Source organism: Sphaerodactylus townsendi, linkage group LG02 (assembly GCF_021028975.2).
Source record: "Sphaerodactylus townsendi isolate TG3544 linkage group LG02, MPM_Stown_v2.3, whole genome shotgun sequence".
Classification (NCBI taxonomy): Eukaryota; Metazoa; Chordata; class Lepidosauria; order Squamata; family Sphaerodactylidae; genus Sphaerodactylus; species Sphaerodactylus townsendi.
This window is the reverse complement of record NC_059426.1, coordinates 131,958,076-131,983,698: the sequence shown is the minus strand read 5'-3', so window position 1 is coordinate 131,983,698 and position 25,623 is coordinate 131,958,076. Positions and strand designations below refer to the sequence as shown.

General features: G+C 39.8%; 1 protein-coding gene across 8 annotated transcripts in view; it reads left to right on the top strand.

Annotated features, from left to right (window-relative positions):
* The window catches only part of STXBP6 (syntaxin binding protein 6), a 152,953-nt gene extending 129,600 nt beyond the window's left edge, over window positions 1-23,353 (top strand). For 6 of the 8 annotated variants that reach the window (XR_007243544.1, XR_007243541.1, XR_007243540.1 and 3 more), the window contains 3 exons: window positions 13,834-13,991; window positions 15,655-15,993; window positions 19,505-23,353. Coding sequence is in view for 2 of the 8 variants with exons in the window: in XM_048485069.1 (XP_048341026.1) it covers window positions 13,834-13,991; window positions 19,505-19,528 (182 nt within the window). In the remaining 6 variants the exon portion in view is untranslated. The remainder of the gene's footprint in view (window positions 1-13,833; window positions 13,992-15,654; window positions 15,994-19,504) is intronic. The other 2 variants (XM_048485069.1, XM_048485068.1) reach the window with 1 other exon arrangement.
* Window positions 23,354-25,623: the final 2,270 nt, after the last annotated feature.

The following is a 25,623-nucleotide window of genomic DNA, read 5'->3' as shown; positions in this document are numbered from 1 at the left end:
TCTGAGACTTCAGGCCAGATGGAGGGCATGTCCTGATCCGATCATCACTGGCTTTCTGGCAAGATGAAGGCTTTTGAAGGAGCAACACCCTTGGTGCTGAGCAACATCTCTTCAAACCTGGTAGCAACTTTCAGGCACATCAGTGTAGGGGGCTGGGGCTGGGTACCTCTCAGCACTCAAAGTGCTGGCCAGGATAAATAAAGCCAGTTGTCGCCGCTGGCCAAGTTTGGAGCCAAGGTAGATTTACCAGGGAAAAAAACCAGCCTATCCTAGCACAGCCTGCAGTCAATTAAAGTATGAGCATACTTTAGTTGATGACATAAATCAGATGATTTAAATAAACTAGTCAAATTCAGAAAGTTGTCTCAAGTCTTTATTTGGGGTACTGGGGCAGTTCTTTCTTGTTATTCACACTCTCTCTTGATGCAAGCTGTCATTTACCTTGGCAGAACTATTTCCTGTATAATCTTTTATTTCCTGGTTTTAATCTGCCATGTTTTAGTCAGCGCATAGGTGTTCTACCTATAGTTGGTGTGTCACTTTTTCCAGATATTCATTTAGAAGCTTGAAAATGTAACTCTTTTCCCTAGTGATTTTGTTTTTTCCAATTTAGCAAACATTGATTTTTTTTGCAGGGTTTCTTAAAAGAGTTAAATTAGAATGGCTGTTGAACAATAGCCACTTCCATTTAAGTAGTGATTCTGTCTTGAGAACACAGCTCTGTTTCACACCAGTATTACTGTCAGTAAATTGTGTGAGCACATGTGTGCATATTGTTGTTTCATGTGACAAATCTTTGTGTGGCTGTCAAAATATTTGGTGTGTCTGCTCCAGTATCTTGTAATTTATTGCAAGATGTGTCTTTTAGATATGCTAGCTCTTTGCATGCTTGCTTATTTATTCATTTAATGTTATTTGTAGTCTACCTTTCTCAAAGGGACACAACAAAACTGAACATTAAATTACCTATGTATTAGAGTTTTAGAAGTCTGGAACCACCAAAAAAGGCAGACATTACACATTAAATGATACAGAAATTACATAAATAGGGTCCTATTTAGAGTAAGCATATCAGTATGGACCTCAGTCCTCAATCATTTATCCAAGCAAATTTGTAAAACCATTTTGTACAGTGCAACCCAATAGTTCCTCTAAGGCTTCCATACTGCTGCCTGGAAGCTCACTCTTACTGAGCGGAACTGAGCTGCAAGCAAGCGCCCCCCCTCTCCCCCCCGGATGAATGGCCGCCCAACTTGTACAAATGTAAGCAAATCTCCAGGAACCAATACAGTTTCTGAACAGCTGCGCAACCACACAGCTTACAGAGAACATTGGTGCAACCCTATTACCTGCTTAGAAAAGCCCTCCTGGATGACCTTGGCGTAGTTCTCTCAGAACTCTCTCAGCCCCACCTACCGCTCAAGGTCTCTATTGTGGGGAGAAGGGAATGTAGTGGTAAGCTGCTTTGAGACTTCTAAAAAGTAGAGAAAAGCTAGTTATAAAAATCAACCCTTTTTCTTCTGAATTGATCATTCAACCCTAGAAAACAAAATATTAGGGCTGATACATCTATGCTTTCATTCTGCTGGATACAGTTTATTCCTAGTTCATTGGCTCCTGGTCCACAAAGATATGAGATCCCTACTTTTCACCACTGTCTAACCAAAGAGTAACTGAAATAGTGTGGCTGGCACTGTACATTTTCTTTATTAGTTTTAAAGATAGCAGCAGCAAAAATACCTTTTAATATAACAGAGGAAACCGCATGATATTATCGAGAAGATTTGAAAGTGATGGTACAGTGAATCATAAAGTAGTAAAGGAGCTGGTGAGAAGGGAATGGTATTGTGATAGAAAGCTTCATATTGATTGTTGGCTGTGTATACTCATGTTTGCAGTTGTTGATTCTCTAGATGAGATGGGCTGTTGCCTCCCTCTTCCCTTCACACCAGAACATGATCAAAAGCTCCTTAAAGCACTGAATGTCTTGGTGTATTGGAGTTTAAGGTTTTCCGAACCAAGAAGCTTATAATCATGTATTCTATACAATCACAGCAACAAATCAGATCCGTGGTCATCTCAAAGCAGTGTTTGTATATTGTGGGTAAACAGTAATTATATACTTTAAAAAAACCCCCAATGTTTATTATACTATGACTGATTTTTTGAAGAAACTATAAAACAGAAGTAGAACAGAAGTGGATTTGTCATGAGGATTTGAATGAAGACAATATTAAAAACTACACAAACAGTTATTCTTAGTTATTCAAGTTGCCTTCCAGAATGTCCTGGGCAAACATAATTTTAATGCAGTCACAACTATCAAAACAGCTATCATGTGCCTATCAATAGCTCACTTCCTTATTGTTAAAAGTTAGGTGTATGATGTGAGATAACATGACTGAGGCTACCACCTATGCTTGTTAAGGGCAATAAGAAATCTGGTTACAGTAAAACTATAGGCCAATTTATTTCTGCAAGCTAACTTTCTACAGAGAACTGCTTTTGCAAATTTGGATTCTGACAGAGAAAGCAGTATGAGATGGTGAAAATAGCTCTTATTTCAGAAGGTGAATGTGGGCCTGCTGTGTGATTCTTTTTAAGAGCTTCATGATGTGTTCAGGATCTTTCCTTTCCTCCACAGTGTTTTTTCTAATCCCACTAGTGAATAATTAAGTATTAATTCAATTTGTTGGAACAGGTGCCAACAGAAATTCAGGATTTCCTGTTCTTTTTATAATGTGAGGTCATAGCTATTATAAATTGCTTTTAGCCTTAACAGTTTCATTTCCTTCTAATTTAAAACCAAAGCTGTGTTTTTACTAAAATAAGTAAAAACCTAAATTCTAGAAGGCATCCTCACACAACATGCACATCAGCCATTTTTTTTAATTAGTGGGATAGATGAGACTGGTCAATTGATGAACCAATGAGACTTAAAGAATACAATTTTGGAAACCATATCAGTGCATCCATTAATGGGCAGCCCCATCCAAGGCACAGCAGCACCCGCTCCCAAAGAGGCTTCCCAGCGACATGGGGAAGCTGAAAATGGATAAAACCTCCCTGCTACTGAGAAGCCCCATTGGGGTGATGTAAGTCTAAATACCCAGCCACTGGTATAACCCAATAAATGGCTGGAAGGAAGGCAACTAATGTTGACTACTTCCCTGGCTGTGCCCCCATTTCTCCCTCACTATGGCAGCAACAGGGGCGCTAAGATTCTTGCATAAGGTCCAAGCAATGGGGTGGGTGGTGGCTGCATTCTGGCAGAATTGCTCCTCTGCCAGGGTAAGTGCCCCAGAGAGCACAAATCTGCCTGCAAGTCACTCCCACAGACAGATCCCCCCTTGGATGGGGCTGTCAGTAAGCAGTTTTGCAGATACCACTGTTTTCATTTCTAACTCACCATTTTTAACATGGTTGTTGTGCCTGTTATGAAATATTGGACAAAGGATCCTACATGCTTATCTAAAGGAATTGACTTTTAAATTGTAACCATTGAAATGGCAGTCATGGCTTGAGCATCCTTCTTAGACAGTATGGCCAAGAATCATAGTCATCAATTTCTGAAAGAAATATTTGAGGTTTTTAAATTGATAGTGGCAAAATACACACTCCTGTAGTAGCTATTTTCCTCAGCCAGGAGCAGTATTTTCTACACGCTACTGGGCAACCCTTGGCATTAAGCAAGGAACATCTGCATGAAACAGAGTAGTTATCAGAGAATGTATGTGGATTCAGGCATTGATTAATTGTTAAATAAACCAAAATTGTTTTTAGGCCATTGCTGCTGGTAGTCGTGAAAATGTTTCAGCATGCTTTCAACATGGTGAACTTTATTTATTCTCCATTAGTACATTTTATTCCAACCTTCCTTAAAGGAGCTAGCTCAGGACAGTGCACATGGTTTGCTGTTTGTCTATTTTATTCTTACAAAAAACCTGTGAGGTAGTCAGGCTGAAAGTGCATGACTTATCCAAAGTCACTCAGTCAGTTTCATGGTGAGCATGGTTTGAACCTAGGTAATTCTGCTCCAGTTTTTTTTTTAACCACAGCATAGAGACTTTCTAAACTTTAAAACAGTTTAGAATAGTTTTCACATTGCATAAAAACATGCCATGTTTTTGAATCCATATAGTTATGATACCCTCAGTATATCAGCTTATCAAGAAGGTATGGTTATTGGAAATTACACTGTGAAACTAATAAAACATTGATAATTCTTTGATTAATAATGGGTCACTTTGGGAACTTCTGCTTTTTGTTGTTGCTATCTCACGTATTCCTTGCTTTCGGCACATATGCCATGTAACTCACTCAACTCATAATAGAAGTACTAACCGTTGCTGTATATCATGGCTTGATGGAAGCTACCCTGATTCATGGATATTCTATATCCCGATGTACAGCAAGAAGAAAATTTTGGTGAAATCTGGGCTGCATTCAGACATTATGAGTGAACAAGGCTCAGAAGTTGTTGGAATCTCATGCTACCTCTCCTTTCTTGCTTTGCTCAAACATGACTAGGGAACTGAAGACTTCCTGGTTCTAAATGTTAATGTAATAAGCAAATTATGATAGTTGTTGAACAAAATAGTGCTGGGGCCAGAGGAGCTCCTATATTTTGAACATCTGCATAGATTGAAAAAGTATGTTGTTCAGTTAAACTATGAGGGCTATCATGTTGTCAACTAGCAGTAGAGCCCACTATGGAAAGCAATACACTAAACTCTTGACAGCGGTTGGTGGCAAGCTAATTAGATTTTTGCAAATATCTCACACAAATGATTGTTACATAGGCAAAATTTATTATTGTGTGTACCTAAAATTGCTATGATCTCTGAACATCAAGGAACTTAGGATGTAAATGTAGCCTTATTTAAATTTGGACCTTAGCTGTGAGGGCTAGAGTGAGCTTGGCATAGTGAAAAACTGGGGAATACTGTAGCTGTAAACTTCAGTATAGTTTAGTGTTTTTGATTTTGCATATCAGAATTCATAAACCTCATCTTGTAGTGGCAGATCACCGCTTTCACCGCTTATTTATTGAACAAAAATTGATCAAGTTATAGATGTTTTCTACTCAAATCTTGGATTTGGGGTCATCTACAGACATAAGACCTATGGTTTTATATTGTGATTTTAAAACTATACTGCTTTAGAAATTCACAGATTTGTATTTAGGGAGTTTGAATAAATTGAATATGCTTTACCAGAGATATCTTAATCCTGAAAATGCCTGCCCCTCCCTTCCTGAAATCTCTAAAACGCGATGGTATGTACTCCTATAGTACTCCTATAGTAATTTCATTAAAAGCAGAGGAGAACAATATAATTAAATCTTATCCAGCTGCATTTAGACAGCTGTCCCGGGGACCCTGGTGCCAACCCCCCTTCCCCTGCCTAGGTGTTGAAAACCCTGTCCTCACTTCCGTTCTCCGGGGAGTGGACTAACTGTGACAGCCTTTGTAGCCACAGCTTGCCTGAGAGCTTGGTAGAGAGCCAAGTACCACAGAGGTCTGGGTTGACCACTTCCCAGCCCTGTCCAGGCGGCCTCTATGCTTTCTCTCTCTCTCTCTCTCTCTACCCACTGTCACCTCCTTCTACTCCGCCCAAGATTCTACTCTCCCTGCTCCTCCTTCATCTGTCCTAACTCCATTCCTGCTCCCAATCCCCCTTCCATACCCTGTTCGTCCCTCTCTCTCTGACAACAACCTCCCCTCTCCGTCCTCCCCTCCCATCTCCATCAACAACCACCCCCACGTGTTCAACCCGCCCCCTTTTATCCCTTTCGCCTGTTCTCCCATCCCTAAAGGCCCCTCCCAACTCTGCCAAGCCCTCCCAACTCCTCACAGTCTTGTCCAGCCGAGCGGCAGCCCACAGCCTTGGCCGAGGCCCCAGTCTCTCCCGGTCCAGGGGTGACCCGCGACTTGGCCTTCTGTCCATCCGCCAGTGCTAGTCTCGTCCCTTGCCATGTTCCCCCAGTCTGTGGGGGTGCTCCTCGGGTGGCTGTCCATGCTGGCACCGAGCCTGGTGGGTGGGCGAGGCCCGGCTCCAGTCGCATCCGCATGGCTCCTGGGCCACTCTTAGGAAAAGTCCGGGGAGGGGGTTGCCCCCACACCGAAACAACAGCTATCAGGCTTTTCCTGAAACATCCTTCAGTAACTCTTGTATCTTAGGAATTTACTGAATCTTGTATCATGTTCTGCTTCATTAACATAGTTGCTTCATCTTGCTCATCATTTAAAACATGTTGGCATTTAAGTTTTATTTTCGTGCGTCCTTTATTGAGCTTAATGCTTCCTGTCTGATCAGTAAGTGTCAAAAATTAATAGCTGTTGACATTAGACTGGAATTAGATGTTATCATTATTTGTGTTACTGTCATTAACTCTTCCTGGTAACAATCTCATACTGTTTGCAGTATTGCAGTATTGATAGCAATCAGTATGTTCCAGGAGTAAAAAGTCAATCAGTTAGTATTTGGTATTTGGGGGTTTGCCAAAGGGATAATTGTGTTTGTAAGGCATATGTCCTCTTTAAGCCAAATAATACCCCCTTCTCCATGGATCCTTTCAACTGTAGAAGAAGAATTGTTGTTTTTATAATCTGCTTTCCTCTACCTTAAGGAGTCTCAACAAGTACCTTGAGAAGTTGGTGGGTCTGAGAGAGTTCTGAGAGAACTGTGAATAGCCCAAGGTCACCTATCTGGCTTCGTGTGAAGGAATGGGGAATCAGATCTGGTTCTCTGGGTAAGAGTCCACCACTCTTAACCACTACACCACTCTATGATGGGGAAGAGACTTCAGAGATAGGAAAGAGAGAACTTGTCTCAAATAACACACATACTTTGGTAAAATTCCACTTCAAGTGTGAAGATTAATTATGGATCCCCGTGAATACATTACAGAAAGGTCAATGTATGAGAATAATGTTTTTGCTTACATAGTTGGCAGGTGCTCGTTTTAGTTAGGGATGTTCAAGGTCTGAAAATTCAGTTTATATTACTATCGAGGAGAGGTGTTAACTTAATATATAAAAGACTAGTTGTGGTAGCAACGACTTACTTCCAGCCAGTTGCCACACACACCGTTTGGGAGCAGAGATTACATAGAACAGGTAAAAATCTACAAAATGTGGTGGTTACTCATTCTTTTGTGTGCTTCCCCTTCTTCCCCAATGCTGAATAATTATTAGCACTGTACTATCTGCAGTTGCTTGAAGAGAAGCAGGGACAGCATTAGCCACCCCACTGTTAACTGTTCTGCAGTAATGAAGGCATCCAGGAAGAGGAGCAGGGGAGAAGGAGGAGGGAGCTAGTGACAAGGGCCAAAGGGAGAGGAAAAGCAGGAGGGGTTGACCCCCTTGGTGGCACCATTAACCCACCAGCAGTTTTCTAGAGCCTATTGTATTTGTTCATACAATGGGCTTTACTTCTAGTAAGTAATACAACTTTTCTTGCTGGATGTATGAGTTTGAAGTAAATTTTGGTTTTGGATAAATTAGTGGATTCAGATAGTATTGGACTGGCCATTTCTTTGTTTGATCTGGAACTGAAAACTCAAGAAGAATTTTGTTAAACATCCTTTGCATTCATTTTTTATAAAACAGGCAGTTCAAAATGTGTCTTTTTTATCCTTAAACTGAAAAGCAAAGCACATGTGTTATCACATGTATAAACAAGTACATGTCAGTGTTGGCACAATGTCTACTAGTTGTGCTTGGCACAATCAGCGCTTGGAACAATGTCTATTAAGGAACAGGATAAATGGTGCACTTAGTGATGGGGTCATTGAGTGGACTACATCACTGCAGCTCAGACTCCATTTTTAAAATTTGATTTGATTTATACCCTGCCCTTTCCCAGTTTCAGCCAAGTTCAGGATGGCTCATAGTAAGATAACATACACAGTAATCAATATAAAATATAACAGCATTTACTGTCATAACTAGTAAAGTCTTCGCTAAAAAGACAGTTCCCTAACTATAATTACCTGTACAACACATAAAAAGGAAATCACCAATTACTATGCAGGGGCATTAATTTTCAGGAGTGGTAGGGGACACACAAAAGAAGGATGGGGAGATGTAAAATCTAATCTAGTTCAGCAGCAAGAATAAGGGACAGGAAAAGAAAAAAGAGGGAAAGGGAGAGAAAGCAGCTAGTGTATATGCTCTTGCTTCCCTCAACTGAACATCTCCGTCTTACAAGTATGGGTTTCACCAGGCCAGAGCCAGGACCATAGAATCCCTGGCCCTGGTTGAGATCAGCCAGATAATTCTTGGACAAGAAACTACCAGAAGGTTGCTTCCAGTAGAGCACAAAGCTCTTTGGGCATGTATTGGAAGTTGTGCTCTCACAGGTCCAAAGGTCCCAGGCCATTCAGGACTTTGAACGCAAGTACCAACTCCTTAAATTTGATTTGGTACTCAATCTAAAACCAGTGCACATATGCTGCTTGTATATGTGCTCTTCATGGGGTCCTTATTAGGACCCAGGCTGCTGCATTCTGGTCCAGTTTTAATTTCCAGAACAATCTCAAGGGACCCCAGAATAGAGTGAGTTACAGTAGCCTCATCTGGTTCCATGGTTCACTGTTCCATGGTTCACTGTGGCTAAGTCAGAGTGAGACAAGTAGGGAGTCAGTTGCCAGACATGGCAAAGATGGGGAAAATAATCTTGGCAATATTTGTGACCTGAGACTCATCCCCCAATTCTTAATGTGTTCCATCCAGAGCTGGAAGCTGACTACCTTCACTCATCCCTCCCCAATCCAGCCACAGGACCTCTGTCTGATGGACTCAGTTTCAGACTACTCTGCTTCAACCACTTTACCACAGCCTCCATGCACATAGCCAGGGTATCAGTGGCAGAGCCTGGCCAGCCATTCTTCAGCACAAATAACTGGGTGTCATCCATGTATTGAGAACATCCCAGCCCAAAACTCCAGACTAGATGAGTGAGTAGATACATAGAGATACTAAAAAGCATTGAAAAGGAGATTGCTCCCTGAGTGACTTCACATTCCAAAATGTTGAAATCCTCTGTCCCTCATTTTGTAGAAATGAGAGCAGCCATTGAAGGACAGTTCCACATAGTCCAGTGTCAGCAAGGCAGGGGGCCAACAGATCTAGTCAACTGTGTCAAACAATTCTGAAAGATCAAGTAACAACAGCAGCACTGACATGCCCGAATGCAGCTGTCTATGAAGATCTCGATCCAGCCCACGCGAGACTACAAAGTGGGAGGCTGACATGCACCGAAGCAGCTTGCGCCTGGGGGCATGGAAAATTGCCCCAGGCCCTTTCCCCTGCCCCCCCGCACTGCCCCCTCTTCCCACACTTACCTTAGTTCCTTTCCTTTTTCAGAACTTTTTCAGGCTGCAAAAGGCCTGTTCTCAGTAAAAACGGCCTGAGGAACTCCAGTTCCCAGGAGACCTTGGAGCTCATGTACAACTAAAAAAGCTGAGGGAGAAACTTTGGGAAGAAAAATGGCGAGTGGGGGTGTTGCAAACAGGAGGGCCACAATTCGCTCACACTTACAAGGATTTTAGATTTACATTTTACAGGGAGGGGGTGGAGGATGGCGATCCTGTCACACATGCAAGGATTTTAGACTGGGGGTGGGCAGGGTGCCAATTCTCAGTGCCTGATTTGTCATGTACAACTAAAATAATGAAAGTGAGTGGGGGGAATGCAAGAAACGGAGGCTGCCTGCACATGCGTGCTTAAGTGGTGCTTATGGCAAAGCCCCTGGCTTGTAGGAAACCCTTCAGGTCTTCCCTCACCAGCCCTGACTTGAGCGAAGGACAGCCGGGCTGCAGTGGGGAACTACAAGCAGGGTGAGAAGCCCTGCAGCAGGTACACTCCCCGGCTAAGCCACGGAGCATTAGAAAGTACGATAACCGCCAAGGAGAGAGATGATTTGCTTGACTTTGCCCACAGGCAGTCTGATGATCCTTGGTATATCCTTTTTAAGGAGCTGTTTCTACCAGCAGAAATAAAATGTATTTAAAGGTTGATAATATCCTAAACATCTATTCAGTTATAGCAAAATTCTGCTTCCCCTTACATATGGTATGATCTCCTACACAATTCGTGCAAAGAGAAATCCATCTGAAACCACTGCTGTGCAACTCCAGTTAAGTATGACTTTTGAGAACCTCTGGAATGCTGGCTGGGTGTTCAGAACTGGTTGTATGTACAGCACCCCTGCTCGTGAGGTGTCGTGAAGCTGTATGGTGGCAAAGTAAAATTTATTTCATTCATTTATTTTGCCTGTCCTGCTTATCCTGGACAGGTTGATACCTGGTAGAATTGATAAAAGAAGGAAGACACTATGAAAGATTTATCAATTTAGTGTACATGCCTGTAATTAGAATTAAGGATACAGACAGCTCCAGTTTACATTAATTTTCTTGAGCATCACTGACTGGATAGTAAAACAGTATTATAGAATTAGATCACTTTTTAAACTTCCTATTGCACATGAATGTGGCTACAAATGCAAAATGCCATCTCTGGATCATTTGGTCACTTTTTAACAATGGGCCAAGCAACATGTTTGTTCAAGTTCATCAATACAATTTTTGCAGTTATAATCAAGGATACAATTTCTTTAATTCCAACTAAAGGTCATGTTTATATTATGTCTTCTGTGTTCACTTCATCACACAATCATCTAGCAACATTGCAATTGTTTGTAATCACTTGCTAATTTCATTGTGGCTAGGTTCAGTCATAGTGTCAAGTCATTGTTTGCAGCTAGGAGAAGCATTGAATGAGCTTAGGAGAACCTTTAGGTTCATGTGCTCTTCCCACTCCTAGTGCTTGCCTCTTCCAACCAATTATATGTTTCTTAGTACACAGCAAACCTTGCATCCAATTCAGCAGAAGATAATTTGCACTAGTTCCAGCAATCAGGATTTCAAATACCACAAATCCTATTTTTACAGAGAAAGTGAAAGCTGTGACTGGTATGTAATGGCAACAATAGTTAGTCAGGAAAGAAGAAATAATCCCTAATTAGTTGGCCACATGTGAAAGGGGAAAGGGACACATATGCAACAGCAAGGATTATCTGGACTTGCCCATTAACTTCCAAACCAGTCTGTTAGCTCAAATTTTTGTGCAAATTTGTTCATATGAAATTCCTACCATAAGTACAAGGAATCATTTTAATTGGCTTTAAAACTGCAGCAAAGAGCAAAAACTCTGAGGTCTCATGCTTTCAGAAGGCTTTGTAGAGAATGTTTGATTTAAGAGTCCGTCTCTCAAGCTATTGAAAATGACAGATTCGGTTTTGACTTTGCCACCATTAGTCAGTTCTGTTGACTTAAGTTTTGCCTCAGAATGGCTTTGTCAGCCATGCCATCCAGCTATATGTCAAGAGTTTTGCCACATATTGTGTGCAGATATATGGCAGAATCATCTGTTGTCAGCTTCTAATGGTGACAAGTACAGAGTTTTCAAGCATTCAGATAATACGTGAAGATTTAATAAAGCAATTTGCTGTCTCTTGCTGTTGCCTTTTGCACTCTGCATTAGATCATGTAGCAGGCTGTGATTAGATTATTGTAAATAGACCAGTAATATATAACAAATCACTAAGAGTGAAACTCAAACACTATCAATTATTTCAGTTCCAATAATTTTAATAACTGAAAATCAGTATTTGATAATTCAGTCAAGCTAATTTATTGTATGTAGTAAGTCATGACTTTCCCAACAGGGTACCATTGAATCCTTTACCATTAGTATCTCTCATGAATTCTTAGGGGTTCCCTGACCTTTTTACAATCTGCCATCTCAGGTATTTAACTTCCCCTCTTGCCCCTAATTTTAAAAATCATGGGGCATAAATAGAGACATGAAGGAACTTTTAGATGCAACTGATCATAATTCAGGTGACCCATGTCTTGTTAATCTTCCTATTTTTGAAGCAAAACCAACTAGGTCAAATCTGGTCAGTATTTTGGGGGTTGCTTGCAATATCTGTAGGTGCTTTCTGCTGTTAGTTTTCAGTTTCTCTATGAAATCTTTACATTTCCTTTCCTGGATGTTATAAGGAAAGCAACTCAGTAAGTTCATTCCTGACACAAAACTTAGCCCTTCTGCGCTCTGCACTTTCCCTGAATGGTGTTTTTTTACATACTGTTTCCCCCAATGACTTTGCTGACTCACTGTCTTGGGAAGTGTTATAATGGCTGTGCAAACTGAGGTGGCACTTACCCAGAGTCATTGCAGCTGTTGGATGTTAGCCTGATTACAAATGAGGGGAGGTTTTACTTTCATGCATGCTGTACAAGAAGAGACGTAGACAGAAGCAATAGAAGTAATGACTCCTTGTATAAAATGAATCCATAAGGAGGCTCAATTATTCAAGAATCTGCATAAAGTATGTGTAAAGCAGGAGTAGAAAGAAGTCTGTTTTTAACAGTATAGAACATGCAGACAAGGGGAAGCAAAGTCTAGGTCCTCTTGTGCCTTATTTCACTGGACTCCCCTGTTTGGCACATTTCGTTTCATTTTTACCAAACAAACCTAGTGGGTTCTGGTTGGATAAATGGAATTGGGTACCCTGGTAGTAACAATCCACCATGAACTGTTTGGGGTTTGTTTTTGTTTTTTGAGGGGGGCAATATATGCACATACTCAAGGCATCATCACCATCTATTCTATTCCAAAAAATGGCCTCAACTTGCCCATACAAACATCAGGATTCCAGGGACAGAAAGAATGGGGGGAGGGTTATCTGAACTCTTTGAAGTTCATGCTTTGCAAGGAAGAACTTCAATGAGCTGTAAAATGTATACCTGTTCTCTGTCTTTGCACTTGGGCAAGGAGAATCCACTGGGTGAAGGCTACTGTTCCTATACATTTTTCAAAGATGGATTTGGAAGAAAGGGGAAGTTATGGTCAAGAAATGTGGTGTGCCTGTCCTTGCAGTCAAAGACTTGCTTTTAATAGACAATAAATACATGAGAAAAATAATGACAGTTGGTCTGAGCTTGTGGATTTATTTGGATCTCACCAAAGCTGTTTGCTTTAGGACTGAGGAAAAAAATTTGGGACTGTCTCTAATTGGCCATGAAAGAGTCCTAGTTTTGTCAGTTTCATACTGTATCAGGGACATTAGGTTTATTTAAGTATACCTGGGGCTTTTCTGTATGCTCAATTCCTGTTGTTTCGTTGGCAGTTGATCCACAAGCATTTGGATGCGTTTGAGCACAGCTGCCCTCCCTCTACATTTTCACAGTTGTGGAGTTAGGTTATTTTTTTTCCTCATGTGGCTTAAATAATCAGGATTTTCAAAGGTGGGTGCTGGTGAAATGGTTACTTCAATATAGCTTTGTAATGACATGTTTAGCAGGTTCCCTGATTTCCAAGCTCTGCTTAAAAAAAAAGTGTCTCTCTAGTGGCATAAAAGACTTTTAGCCATGGAGTTTTATTTGTTTGTTTATTTTGTCTGTCTTATGGTTTGCTTCTGATCTGGCTGGTTTTTTTTTGGGGGGGGGGTTGTTTTTGGAGGTTTTTTGTTTGTTTTTTGCTATTTATGTTTCCTGGGCTTGTTTTGATGGTTTGTGGTTTCCATACTGTTAATTCATAATTTTAATTGCAAGCAGTCTTGATCAGGACACTGAAGATATGGCATTTTTATGGCTAAGGGAATACTCTGGTAGAACAATGAAAAATTAATAGAATATTCAGCCATCCCTACTCTTGAGAGTGTCAACATTGTAATATGTTGTGATAACATCTTGGCTTTTACCTCAAAAACTACTACATAAGTTATGTTTTGGATTTCTAACCATGTGCTATATTTCTTCAGGAAACAGCATATTACACTCAGCAGCAGACAGTGTAACCAGTGCAGTACAAAAGGCAAGTCAAGCTTTGAATGAGCGTGGCGAAAGGTTAGGTCGAGCAGAAGAAAAAACAGAGGATATGAAGAACAGTGCTCAGCAGTTTGCAGAAACAGCACACAAGGTACCATTGTTTTTTTAAAAAACCTTTTTACATCTTAAACAAATGTCGAGTACCATTCTTAATTAAGATAATCTATAAGAAGCAGATAGCTAGAATAGTTCTAGTGTTAGTATATAGAAAGCATTATATTCATGGACAGTTTTGATCTTGTTATTATTCTTCTAATATAAGTGGCCTCACATAGCAAGGTCTGTGTTGACAAGGTAGCATTGAATAAAAAGCCAGAAAAATATGCATTAGATTTCATCCTTGGGCATTATGATCAGACAAGCATGGAGCCAACTGGATGGTGGGCATGGTCCTCTCCCCATTTTATTCTTGACAACAATTCTGTGAAGTGGATTAAACTGAGAGACAGTGGTCCAAGGTTATGCAGCTATATTCATGGCTGAGTTAAGATTTGAACGCGAGTGTTCCTAGTTCTAACTATATCTCTTAAATAAACATGAATACTTAAAATATTGCTAAAAAGACAGTAATTAACATTTATTATTTCTGACACATCCAAAATATTATTGGTGCTAGACATAAACTGACATTTTTGTATCCTCTTCAGTGTTTTCACATATCCTGCTTTAAATCTGATAGTACAAAACCATCTGACTCTGCCACCGTTTGTCTTCAACACTTGGTACCCAACCCTCTTCTCAGCTACTTTGCCTGATCTATTTACCTTGTCTCTCGCAGGGCTAACAACCTCTTTCTTAGGATCCTCGAATATTTTTTGCTTGGAAGTAAATCCCATATGATTTATTCATTTCTATCTAGCCCTATATCCAAAGGTCTCAGGTCAGGTTACAACATAAGACATAAACTGTACACAATAAAACCTGTTTAAAATTCCTAAAAGCCCTTTAAAATTCTTTTTAAAATTATTAAAATTCCATAGAAGCCTATGAAAAATCATGAATTTTCTTCAGCCAAAGGCCATGGGAAATAGGTGTGTCTTTACAAATTTTCTAAATGCATAAAGACAAGATAATTGACATGCCTTAGGGGGAAAATCATTCCACAGTTTCAGGGCCACTACTGAAAAAGTCCTATCTTGGGTCTCCACTTTTTTATCACTGAAGGCTATGGTTCCCCTCCAGAAGGGCTTCACCTGCTAACCCTAGGGCACAGGCAGGTTGATATGAAAGAAGGTGTTCCTTTAGATATTTGGGGCCCAAGCAATTCAGGACTTTATAAGTCAGAGATAATACCTTGAATTGGACTTGATAGTGAATTGGCAGCCAGTACAGTTTTTCTAAGACTGTCATGATGTACATCTAGCCAGCTTTTCCTGTTAGCAGTCTTCACTAGCTGCAGCTTCCTAACCATCTTCAAGAGCAGCCTCACGTAAAGTGCATTACAATAATTCAATCTGGAGTTTAGCAGAACATGAATGTAGCCAGAACTGTAGCCAGATCATCTTTATCCAGAAGGGGCTGTAGCTGGTGAACCAGCCGAAGTGTGAGGTCTCATGACATAGACTTTGTAAAAGAACTCAGTATTGGAAATGATATTCATTATTAAGCTCTATGCAGGAGATGTAGCCATGACACGTTATAGCAGAATCTAAAGAGACATACAAAGCATAAGGGTTGATAAGCCCTATAGAGACCCCCCCTTCCCCTAGCTAGGTGGACAGGGCAGAATAACATCAATACATTGTTTATCCTAGGAGTACCAGTTCACACCAGAAAGCATTATCATCAACTACAGAGGAGCAAGGATAGTTGGAATGCATTCCCAGAGGCCCAGGGAGGGGGGAAGAGCAGAAATAGAGACCAAGAGAGCTGGTTGAAAAAGAAGAGATAAGCTGATACAGATGCTAAAGACATCACAGGCAGTTCCCAGACTCTCGACAGAAGGCTTGCTAGGGGAAGAAATTATACAGCTGCTTTGACAGGATCATCAGGGACATGACACAAAGTTGGGAATAGGTACTCCTGGCCACTGCCTCTGCCTGAGTTTCAAGGAGAAGTGGTCTTCCAAGAATGTGGGCCCCAGTTCATTAAAGGTAAGCACCAAAATCTTGAATTGGACCTGGAAGCTTATTTAGCAGCCAGTGAAGGGGCCTCAAAATAAAAGTGACATGGTCCAACCAGCTAGGTCCAGTTAACAAACAGGATGTTTCATTTTGTACCATCTGGAGTTTCTAGATAGTCTTCAAGATCAGCCCCGTATAAAGCATGTTACAGGCAAAAACTAACATGCTTTGAGGTTACAGAAGCATGTATCAATGTGGCCAGATCAGGTATTTGCAAATATTTCCTAATTAGATGTAGTGGGGGGGGGGAGCATTTTTTTCTCTCAGGGATACCTGTTTTTCTAATTAGGTGACCAGGATTCACCAAAGGAATGGCACAAACTTTTTTTTTTATCATTGGCAGGCAAAAATCCTTCTAGTTTATTTCTACCCTGTTTATATACTCCACATTTGTGTTTTTATGAAAGAACTGGATTGTGGTACTCTCTCTATGACAAAGCAAACTAATTATTCTCATGTTCACATTTTGAACACTTTGAAGTGACTTCACAGAGAATAGTCAGCATTGTGGAAGTCAATTATTTTTACATGTTGCCACTTTATATTCTGTAAATACAATATCTAAAAAACATAAAGTGTAAAATAAATCCTACTGATGCTATCCATTAGCTTTTTTAAAAGATGAAATAAATATTTGTACTTCTGCTTTTTTTATTTACAGTAACTTTCATTGTCCAGGTAAAAGTGTCTCTTCAAAGAAATTGGTTCAAAGGCTATAAAATTTAGTCTTACACTGGAACTAAAGTGTTGTAACTAGATGCCAGGGAGTAGCTACATGCCAAATTTATGTATTAAACTTGAGGAGACATGGTGAGAGATACTTGCTGCCACCTCTCAAAAATAAGCTTTGTCTCATGTCCTAAAATAGCCAGATGATGATAACTCGCCAATGTAAATGAGAGCAGTAATTGAAAGATGCATCTATTTGCTCAGAGTCTTCCCACGTGCTCAAAAAAATTTCTGAGAACAGGAGGAAGATAAACTCTGGAAGGGCTGTTGCTAGCTAACTAGCTGGCTATCAATCACATTTTTATCCTGGGAACTGAGGGCAGTGTAAATGGATCTCTTCTATTCTGTTCTCATAATGGTCCTGTGAGTTAATTTAGTCTTGAGACATAATGAGTGATCCAGTGTCACCAGCGAGCTTCATGATTTGAACCCTGGTCTCCACAGATGTAGTCAGATGCCTCTTGAACACATCAGCTCTGCAGGTTCTGTAATTGCAAGGGGTGACGTACAATCTAAATATAATTTAGGCATCAAAAAAGTCTGAAAAACTGAACATACACCAAAACCAAATCTAGAAACTGAATCAATCAAATCACCAATGCCTACTACTTTCCCCCCCATTCCATTTGACATCTGCAACTCATCTCTTATGTCTCTTATTTAGAATATTAATAATTTCCTCAGTTTATCTTTGGGATAATCTCAGGATTCATTTATCCAATGAGCAATTTTGAAACCATCTGTGATGGACCTAAGGAGCAGGCAGAGGCAGAAAAGCCACAATGTAAACTGTTAATCCCTTGCAAAGCCTGAGAGTGTGACTGACAGGCTGGGAGTGGGTGGAGTTTCAGAAGGAGTTAGAGCTTTTAGATTTTAGAGAGTTCAGCTCTGAGTTCCAGAGAGAATAGATGTGTTTAGGGTCTGTGAAAAACCTGTGGTTTTGGTGGGAAGAGCATTGGGAAAATGGAGACCCTACTCTAGCCAAGGAGGGGAATTTACTTCTAGGAAGAGAAGAATTCCTAGCCACAGTTTTTAGAGCAGAGCTACTTTATCTTCTGGATGGAGTGAGTAGAACTGAGGGAACTGACAGAGTTTGTGTCAGGGAGGGACCATTCTGTAGTCAGAAGGAGAATTTACACTGCTTGTGGGAGAAGAGTGCCCATCCCTAGTTCTTTAGAGGGATTTACTTCAAACGCTTTGAAGTAATCCTAAAGTTTAGGAAGTCTGAAAGGAAAGCGAGTTGTGAAAGACTCCTGATGTATAGTTTATAGGTACCAGAGTTAGCATGAACCTCTGAATCTGTGAAACATCTTCAAAATCTGTCATATTTTGAAAGCATTAAGTACTCTGTGACAAACTGAATTCTGTTCAAATATATATAGTAAAATTGGACCAAAGGAGCAGCAGTGGCGTAGGAGGTTAAGAGCTCGTGTATCTAATCTGGAGGAACGGGGTTTGATTCCGAGCTCTGCCACCTGAGCTGTGGAGGCTTATCTGGGAAATTCAGTTTAGCCTGTTCACTCACACACACGCCAGCTGGGTGACCTTGGGCTAGTCACAGCTTCTTGGAGCTCTCTCAGCCCCACCTACCTCACAGGGTGTTTGTTGTGAGGGGGGAAGGGCAAGGAGATTGTAAGCCCCTTTGAGTCTCCTGCAGGAGAGAAAGGGGGGATATAAATCCAAACTCTTCTTCTTCTTCTTCCTATATATCTGACCAGCAGCAAAGGAAAGAAGATCTAAAGAGAAGTAGGGAACATTTGTTGCCTTTAGGTTTGGGGAGATGGGAGATTTTTCCCCTTGCAATCCCCCATCTTCACACCATCACATGCATTTTCCTCATCATCCTTATAACGGTATCTGAACAAATTTAATCTTGTGAAAATGAGCCCTAACTATTCTTTGCTCTCCACCATCAAGCATCAAAACATAAAATTGCCTGCCCAAGTGTCCAAATATATAGTGGCCAAGCTTCATCTTTATCATTTAACAGTGTTTTTGAAATTGTTTAAACTCAAATGTGCCCTTCCACAACACGAGGGTGCTTTTACATTCCATCCATTGTTTTCACACTTTGCAATCTTCATGCTGTTGAGTGTAAGTAGAATCATAAAGTTGGAAGAGACCAAAGGGCCATCCAGTCCAATCCCCTGCTATGCCAGGAGCACACAATTAAAGCTCTAGAGGAATTTTAAATAATTCCTTTATTGATTCTCCTAGATTTAAGTCCAGTAGCACTGAAGAAACCAACAAGATTTTGGGGTATTTGCTTTCAAGAGTCAAAATTCTTTTTGTCAGATACCTGACAAAGGGAGCTTTTACTCTGAGAGCTTATACCCAAAAATCCTGTTGGTCTCTAAGGTGCTACTGGACTTGAATATAGAAGTTCTACTAGAGACCAACATGGCTGCTCTCTGACACTTTCTTTATTGATTCTGCTTGAGCTTCAATACTAATTCCAGTGGGGTAGCCATGTTAGTCTGCAGAAGCAGAATAAACCAGGGGTTTATTCTTATAGCCTGACAAAATTTATCCTATTCTACATTTTAATCGACATTCATAGAGTGTGAAAGCAACTGGATCCTTCATTTGATATAGATGGGACAGTCTCTTAGTGCAGTGTGTGGTGTAGACTTGGTCAGCAATGCAAACATGTGTTCAGACTTCATCCTTAAAACATGCTATTCTACCTATAACATTTTATCAAAGTTATAATTGTAAGTGTCTTGACATATTCCTGTTCTTTTTTCCCCAGCTTGCTATGAAGCACAAGTGTTGAAGATGAGCAGTACAGATGTTGCTCATAGAGGAACTCAAAGCTAGGTTCATCACTTTTTATTGGAGCTACAGCCTCATTTCTGTTTTTTCCTACTGTCCAACGAAGCCCAGTTATTTCAATTGCATGTAGGAAATAAGTTGCATTCCTACAATTTCTATTGCTAAGCAATTCTGCAATATTGTCAAGCTTTTTATTTTATTTAAAATAAGACATATTGTTAACACGGCAATTGGACCAAAGAGCATAGAGAACTGTGCTAATCTGCAGAATCCCACTGTTCTCAGTATTAAGCAGGAAGGAATAAAATTAGCTGCAAGAGAAATTAACAAATGAAAACAAAATCCAAGTACTTGCTACATAATTGTCTCATAGCACAATTTTTGGAGTTATGTGGCTCGTGCCTTCAACAAAATGGGTTGCTATAAAAATGGTTCTGACTTCTAAGTTCTTCCAGTTTTAGTAAGCATATTTTGCATGTGCCATCCAAAATGCAAATCTGAATTTGAGACGTCAACACAACTCTTGGAAAACTATTTTTTGCTGTCTGGATTCATTTTTTTTAACAATGCAATAACACCAGGAATGCACACGAGATGTTAGGACCTAAGACTGATGGTTAAATCTCTTAAAGGCCTTTGCGTTGATCTGGAATTTAGCAGTTGAGTGTAAAATAAAATGAAAATTAAAAATTGCTTGATTGCCATCAGATAAAACAACTGTTTTATTTATGAAGGGCAGTGTTTTTAAAACTTGTAAATATTCTACAGAAATCATTCCATCATTTTAATATGTCCACAAACTGAACTACAGTTGTCGCTGTTGCAGCTAAGTCATACTTTGATCTAACTCAGATCAGGGTAGGACTGACACTGAGAGATCTGTGAATTAATTCTCCACTGTTGAAACTGCAAATTCCCTCCTGGTTCCAATCAGAACCATATCACATAGGGAAAAGTCTAACCTTCTTTCCCAGCACCATTTTCATAATTCCACTTTCCGTGGTTCCAAAGTCTGCTGTGTTCTTGTATGAAGGGTGCAGGAACAGGGTTAAATCGTCACCTCTCTCGTCTCCATGGTATGACCCAAAATCACAGCAGAATGCCTGTTTCTTGATCACCTGTTATCACGTCTCAGCAAAGCTGGTACATACAATTACGTCTCCCCATTACAGTGCTGGCTGTTGTTGACACAAAGGTCTATTTTCTCAGTAGAGCTAGTAAGAATACAGTTATAAAATATTCCAGTAATACCAACATGGGACTTATTTGTGTTATAATGCCATATCATATGTATAAGGAGAGTGTGCCAATTATACAGTCATGTGCATAGGGCGGATTGCATCCATTTTATTCCATCACTTCCCATTTGGAGAGAATATAGAACACCTCACATTATCTGCCCTATACATGTTGTCACATCATTTATATGTTGTCCGTAGTCACGTAAGATATTACAGGAAACTTTCTCCCACTAAGCTGCATATGAAAAACTGCTAATTTTGACAGATGATTAATTTTCAACAACTATGAATGAAATTACATGTTTATAGAATTCATGAAAATGGTAGATGAACTGGATCTCAGGAAGACTGCTAAATTCCAGTTTGTTTTTTCATTGCCTGGACTATTGAGTATTTTGGATTGCCATCATTTTTTTTACAAATTTTCTTATGTTGTCTTTGCATTACACCTCATGGTTCATTTAGGCTGTCAGTATGGAACTTGTTTTCAGACCATATTGTTTTCATGCCAAACAATAACATCCATTCGATGCACACATGCGCACCCTCCCCCCACAAATTCAGATAAGCTATTTTAATTCATAGCTCACAACTTCCATTCAGTAATCCAGTCACTTGGTATTTTCTTAGAATAATTAGAAGGAAGTGTGCCAACATCCCATATTAAAATTAAAGTTTATATTGCTAAATATTTCTTCCTGGAACATAGTTGTAGCATATAATTCTAGTGTTAGATATTTGTGTACATTAAGTATACAGTAATTCAGGTTAATGTTTCATATTCAAGAATGTATTTGTAAAATGTAACAAGATCAATAGTTTCCTTATTACCTTTTTAAAGTTCTGCAGATACTAAAAATTATGTATTGCTTAGACTTAAGACATTCATTCTATTGGAGCCTATTTATATGGCTAACAAAAAGTTGTGAATTAATGTGAAATCTTACTCTAATCAAGTGATCTTAACAGTTTGTTTTGTTTTAATATGTCAAAATTGTAATACTTGCTAATACAATGTTGTTTACTTTCCACAGTATGAAGGGTATAGAAAGTTTTTGTGCCATTCTGAAATAAATGGGACTGCCTGTCAGTTCATCTTTGCAAATTCTGTTTTTACTCATTAAATATTTAATGATGACCAAACATATTTCTTCTGCCTTGTTCAATAGAAGCTGTGATAGAATATAAATGCAAATTAAAACTCTCAGTGGGGGGATTATTGATCCACTTCTCTGAATCCTTCTGGAAAATTTGATCCTTAGTGAACTAATTTTGGAAACAGGGAGTTCAGAGCTCTAGGGAGCAGCTGTTCATGCAAATCTCTCCATGTGTGGCTGTGGCTATTAGAACACTTGCCTGTGTTGCCTTCCAGCAGCTTTATACGAAGCCATTCATGTGCATCTGGCATGCAGCTGATTGGCATTTGGCTCACCATAGAAGCAACGTGAGTAAGTTATTTCCTGTGAACACTGCATAATTGATTGTGTGAACAAACCCTGACAAACATGGCTGAGTTGTGTACATGTGCATATAAACCATTCAGGATCTTTCAGGATCAGTTCACAAAGGACCCCTATATGCATGATCTATACCTAATGAAGTATAGAAATTACCCCTGGATCTCTCATGTCCATGCATGAACACACATCATATATAAAGAAGAATGTGATGCATCATCTCATTCATGTGCCCTGGCCGTGCAATGTGACCCTCAGTAAAGTGAGAGGATGGCTCACATGACCTCAGTCCATATGTATTTGAATGCTGCATCATACATGTTTACATGGATGAATGTGTCTCAGTGTGCATAGCCCATGCCTACAGGGGTGGCGTATGAACTTAAATTCATACATATGTACATAAACATGGGCACGAGTGCTTTCTTTTCTCCCACTTTTTCACAAAAAAACTCAACATTGTGAGACCTCATTGTAGGCAAAAGTGCCTAATAAATTTAGATTAACATACTAGCAATCCAAGAGGGAGCAGCTGTTCAGTAAGATATTTTAATGTTTTATGCTTATCATACATAGGCCTTAAGTAAAATGTTTGCTGAATTCTGGGCCCAAGCTTTAATGTGTGTTCCAAGCAAATTAGATTGTCAAAAAAATGTGATTATATTCTGAAGCCTGAAATGTGCACAAGGCTAGAAGAAGCTGATTGCTGATGGTATTTACACATCAATTCAGGGGATTAGATTGTCACCTTGTGCATTCCATCATTCTGGATTATTTTGGTTTTGTATTGCATCTGTACTGTAAATATTGACATTGCTAAGTTACCTTTAGTAATAAGCTGTTATGACACGTTGTCAAATCAATCTGTCCTCTTGAAGACCGATTGCTGTGGAGCTTCAAGTGTCCACAGTGCTCAACTACATTACTGAATATTGCAACTGCAAGTAGCAGTTTGTCCCTTTCAAAGATGACTACCCAGGCCCAGAAATTACTGGATTCTTGGACTGTAATTTGGTAAAACTAGAATTTGCTGTATGTAATATTTTCTCTTGTTGTATGTGGTGATTCCTATGAAACTGTACAATTGCAATTTTGATTTCATAATAAAGATTTTAATAAATACATGAATATTGATTTTTAACTGTTATATTCCAAGGTAATTTGTTCATGGAACCTCATGTAAACTGAGTGTTGCTGTAAGATGCATTATACTTCAAAATATTATATTAAGTATTAAAATGAGGCTGGTAATGATGTATCTTGCTAGGGCTGCATGTCAATATTAGATTATTAGAAGAGTTGGTTTTTATACCTTGCTTTTCTCAGTATTTAAGGAGTCTCAAAGCAGCCTTTCCTTTTCCTCTCCACAATAAACACCTCGTGAGGTAGGTGGGGCTGAGACAGTTCTGAGAGAACTGTGACTAGCCCAAGGTCACCCAACAGGCTTCATTTGGAAGAGTGGGGAAAGAAACCCAGCTCACCAGAGCGGAGTCCAACACTCATGTGGAGGAGTGGGAATTCAAACAGTTCACAAGATTAGAGTCCACCATTCACTACTAATATGTCCAGTCAGTCAAGCCACTCAGACCTGGTCCATGGCTCAGTGGTAGAGCACACGTTTTGCATGCAAAAGTCCCAAGTTATCTCCTTGGCATTTCCAGTTAAATGCTCTCAGCAGGTATTTTCTTTCTCTTCCTGAGACTCAGAAGAGCCATTCCAGTCAACAAACAACAGTGAGTTGTGGAGAAATGGTCTGATGGTCTAAGACAGCTTCATGTGTTCATGCAATCTCAACTCAGTCTGAATCCCCACTCAGCCACAGAAGCCTGTTGGGTAATCTTTGGCCAACCATCTTGTTTTAGCCTAACTTACCTCCAAAGGAGGTGGTTGTAAGAATAAAATTAAGGAAGGAAGAATGATGTTGTAAGCTACTTTAGATAAAAAGGCAGAGTGTATATATCTAAGTGAATAAACACCCCAAATTCTTGCCTTTAGGAACACCTTGTCCCTCACATAAGCTGGGAAAAAAGTTTTACAGCCATGTCTTTCTGTATCAGTGGGTGTGAGCTGATCTGCAAAATAGCTGAGGGGATCGCTTCACTGATTACCCATTAGTACATGGCCAGCCTCTGCCATAGATAAAGGAAGGATTACTATAATATGAAAGTATGCCTCTTTATGGGGATTATTATTATGGAACAATCTTAATGTGTTTCATTGCCATTCTCTTCCCTACTGATTCTTCTCTTGAAAGAACTGCCTACAGCAAGTGGTCGTCAGTTGTCCCCTCTATTCACAGGTAAATAACTTTCTTTCACAGTGTTGTTGTGGCAACCTGCCAGAAGAGAGGATGTGTTGAAAAGAAATCCCATACAGCTCTTTTCCAAGAGCTGATTTTAATGGCGGTTATCAGAGTATCTAATTCTTAGGAAGAAATAATGAAATGCCCAGTGTTGCTAGTTGGACTGAACTATATGCCTTTAAGTGTAACAATTCCACCACAGAAATGCTCTATTTTTAACTTTATTTGCCACATGCTGCACCATCTTTGTTTTAGAATGCTCTGTTTGCATCCTAGAGCCTGCCTAGTTCTGTTAGGTAGGCATTAGGACCCAAACAGCACTCTAAAACAAAGACGGTCCAGCATGTGTCGAATTAAGTTACAATTTTGGTTTTTTTCTTTGGGTGAGACAGAGTATCTCTAATGTAGATATTTATAAAGCCTTATACACAGTTGTGTTTTGTTGCCATGTGTAGGAGAGAGATTCTGGGTACTCAATCATTTGTCATGCAGATGACTAATACTGTTGGGAATATACCCTTTTTTGAATCCCAAGCCTCATTCTAATTGAAGTCTACAGGGTTGGATCCCATGAGAGATTTCCACAAGGTGGGCAATATTTGACAATTCATTCCCATGGAAGCCTTTTAACTCTTCTCATACAGGTTTTTTTGGGGGGAGGTGCCTATATCTCAGGAGTAGTATTTCAGAGAACATTTTTGGCTTAAGGGGGAAGTGAAAAAGTCACACTCCCAAGGTAAAAATATTTCTGTGAGGAAATTTCTGGATCTAAGCTTAAATCTGGACTGAACTACTGTGAATTGCAAGTGGAGGCTCAGATCCATCCTCAGCTTTGCTATACCATAGATACCTACAATAAGGCCTCTAGCCTAGTCTTCTGGACAATGGGCCAGTTTTATTTGTGTAACAAATGTATCTGTGGTGGAGCAACCATTTCTATAACCACACCTGTAGGTACAGTGGTACAACCTAGCCACATATTTACCACCATAGTAAAAACTAGGCCATAGAAAAAAGTTGTATAGAAATACACAGACATTTCCCATCAAAATCATGAGACATAATGCCAGTTAAGTGAGAAAATGTCTTGTTCCTG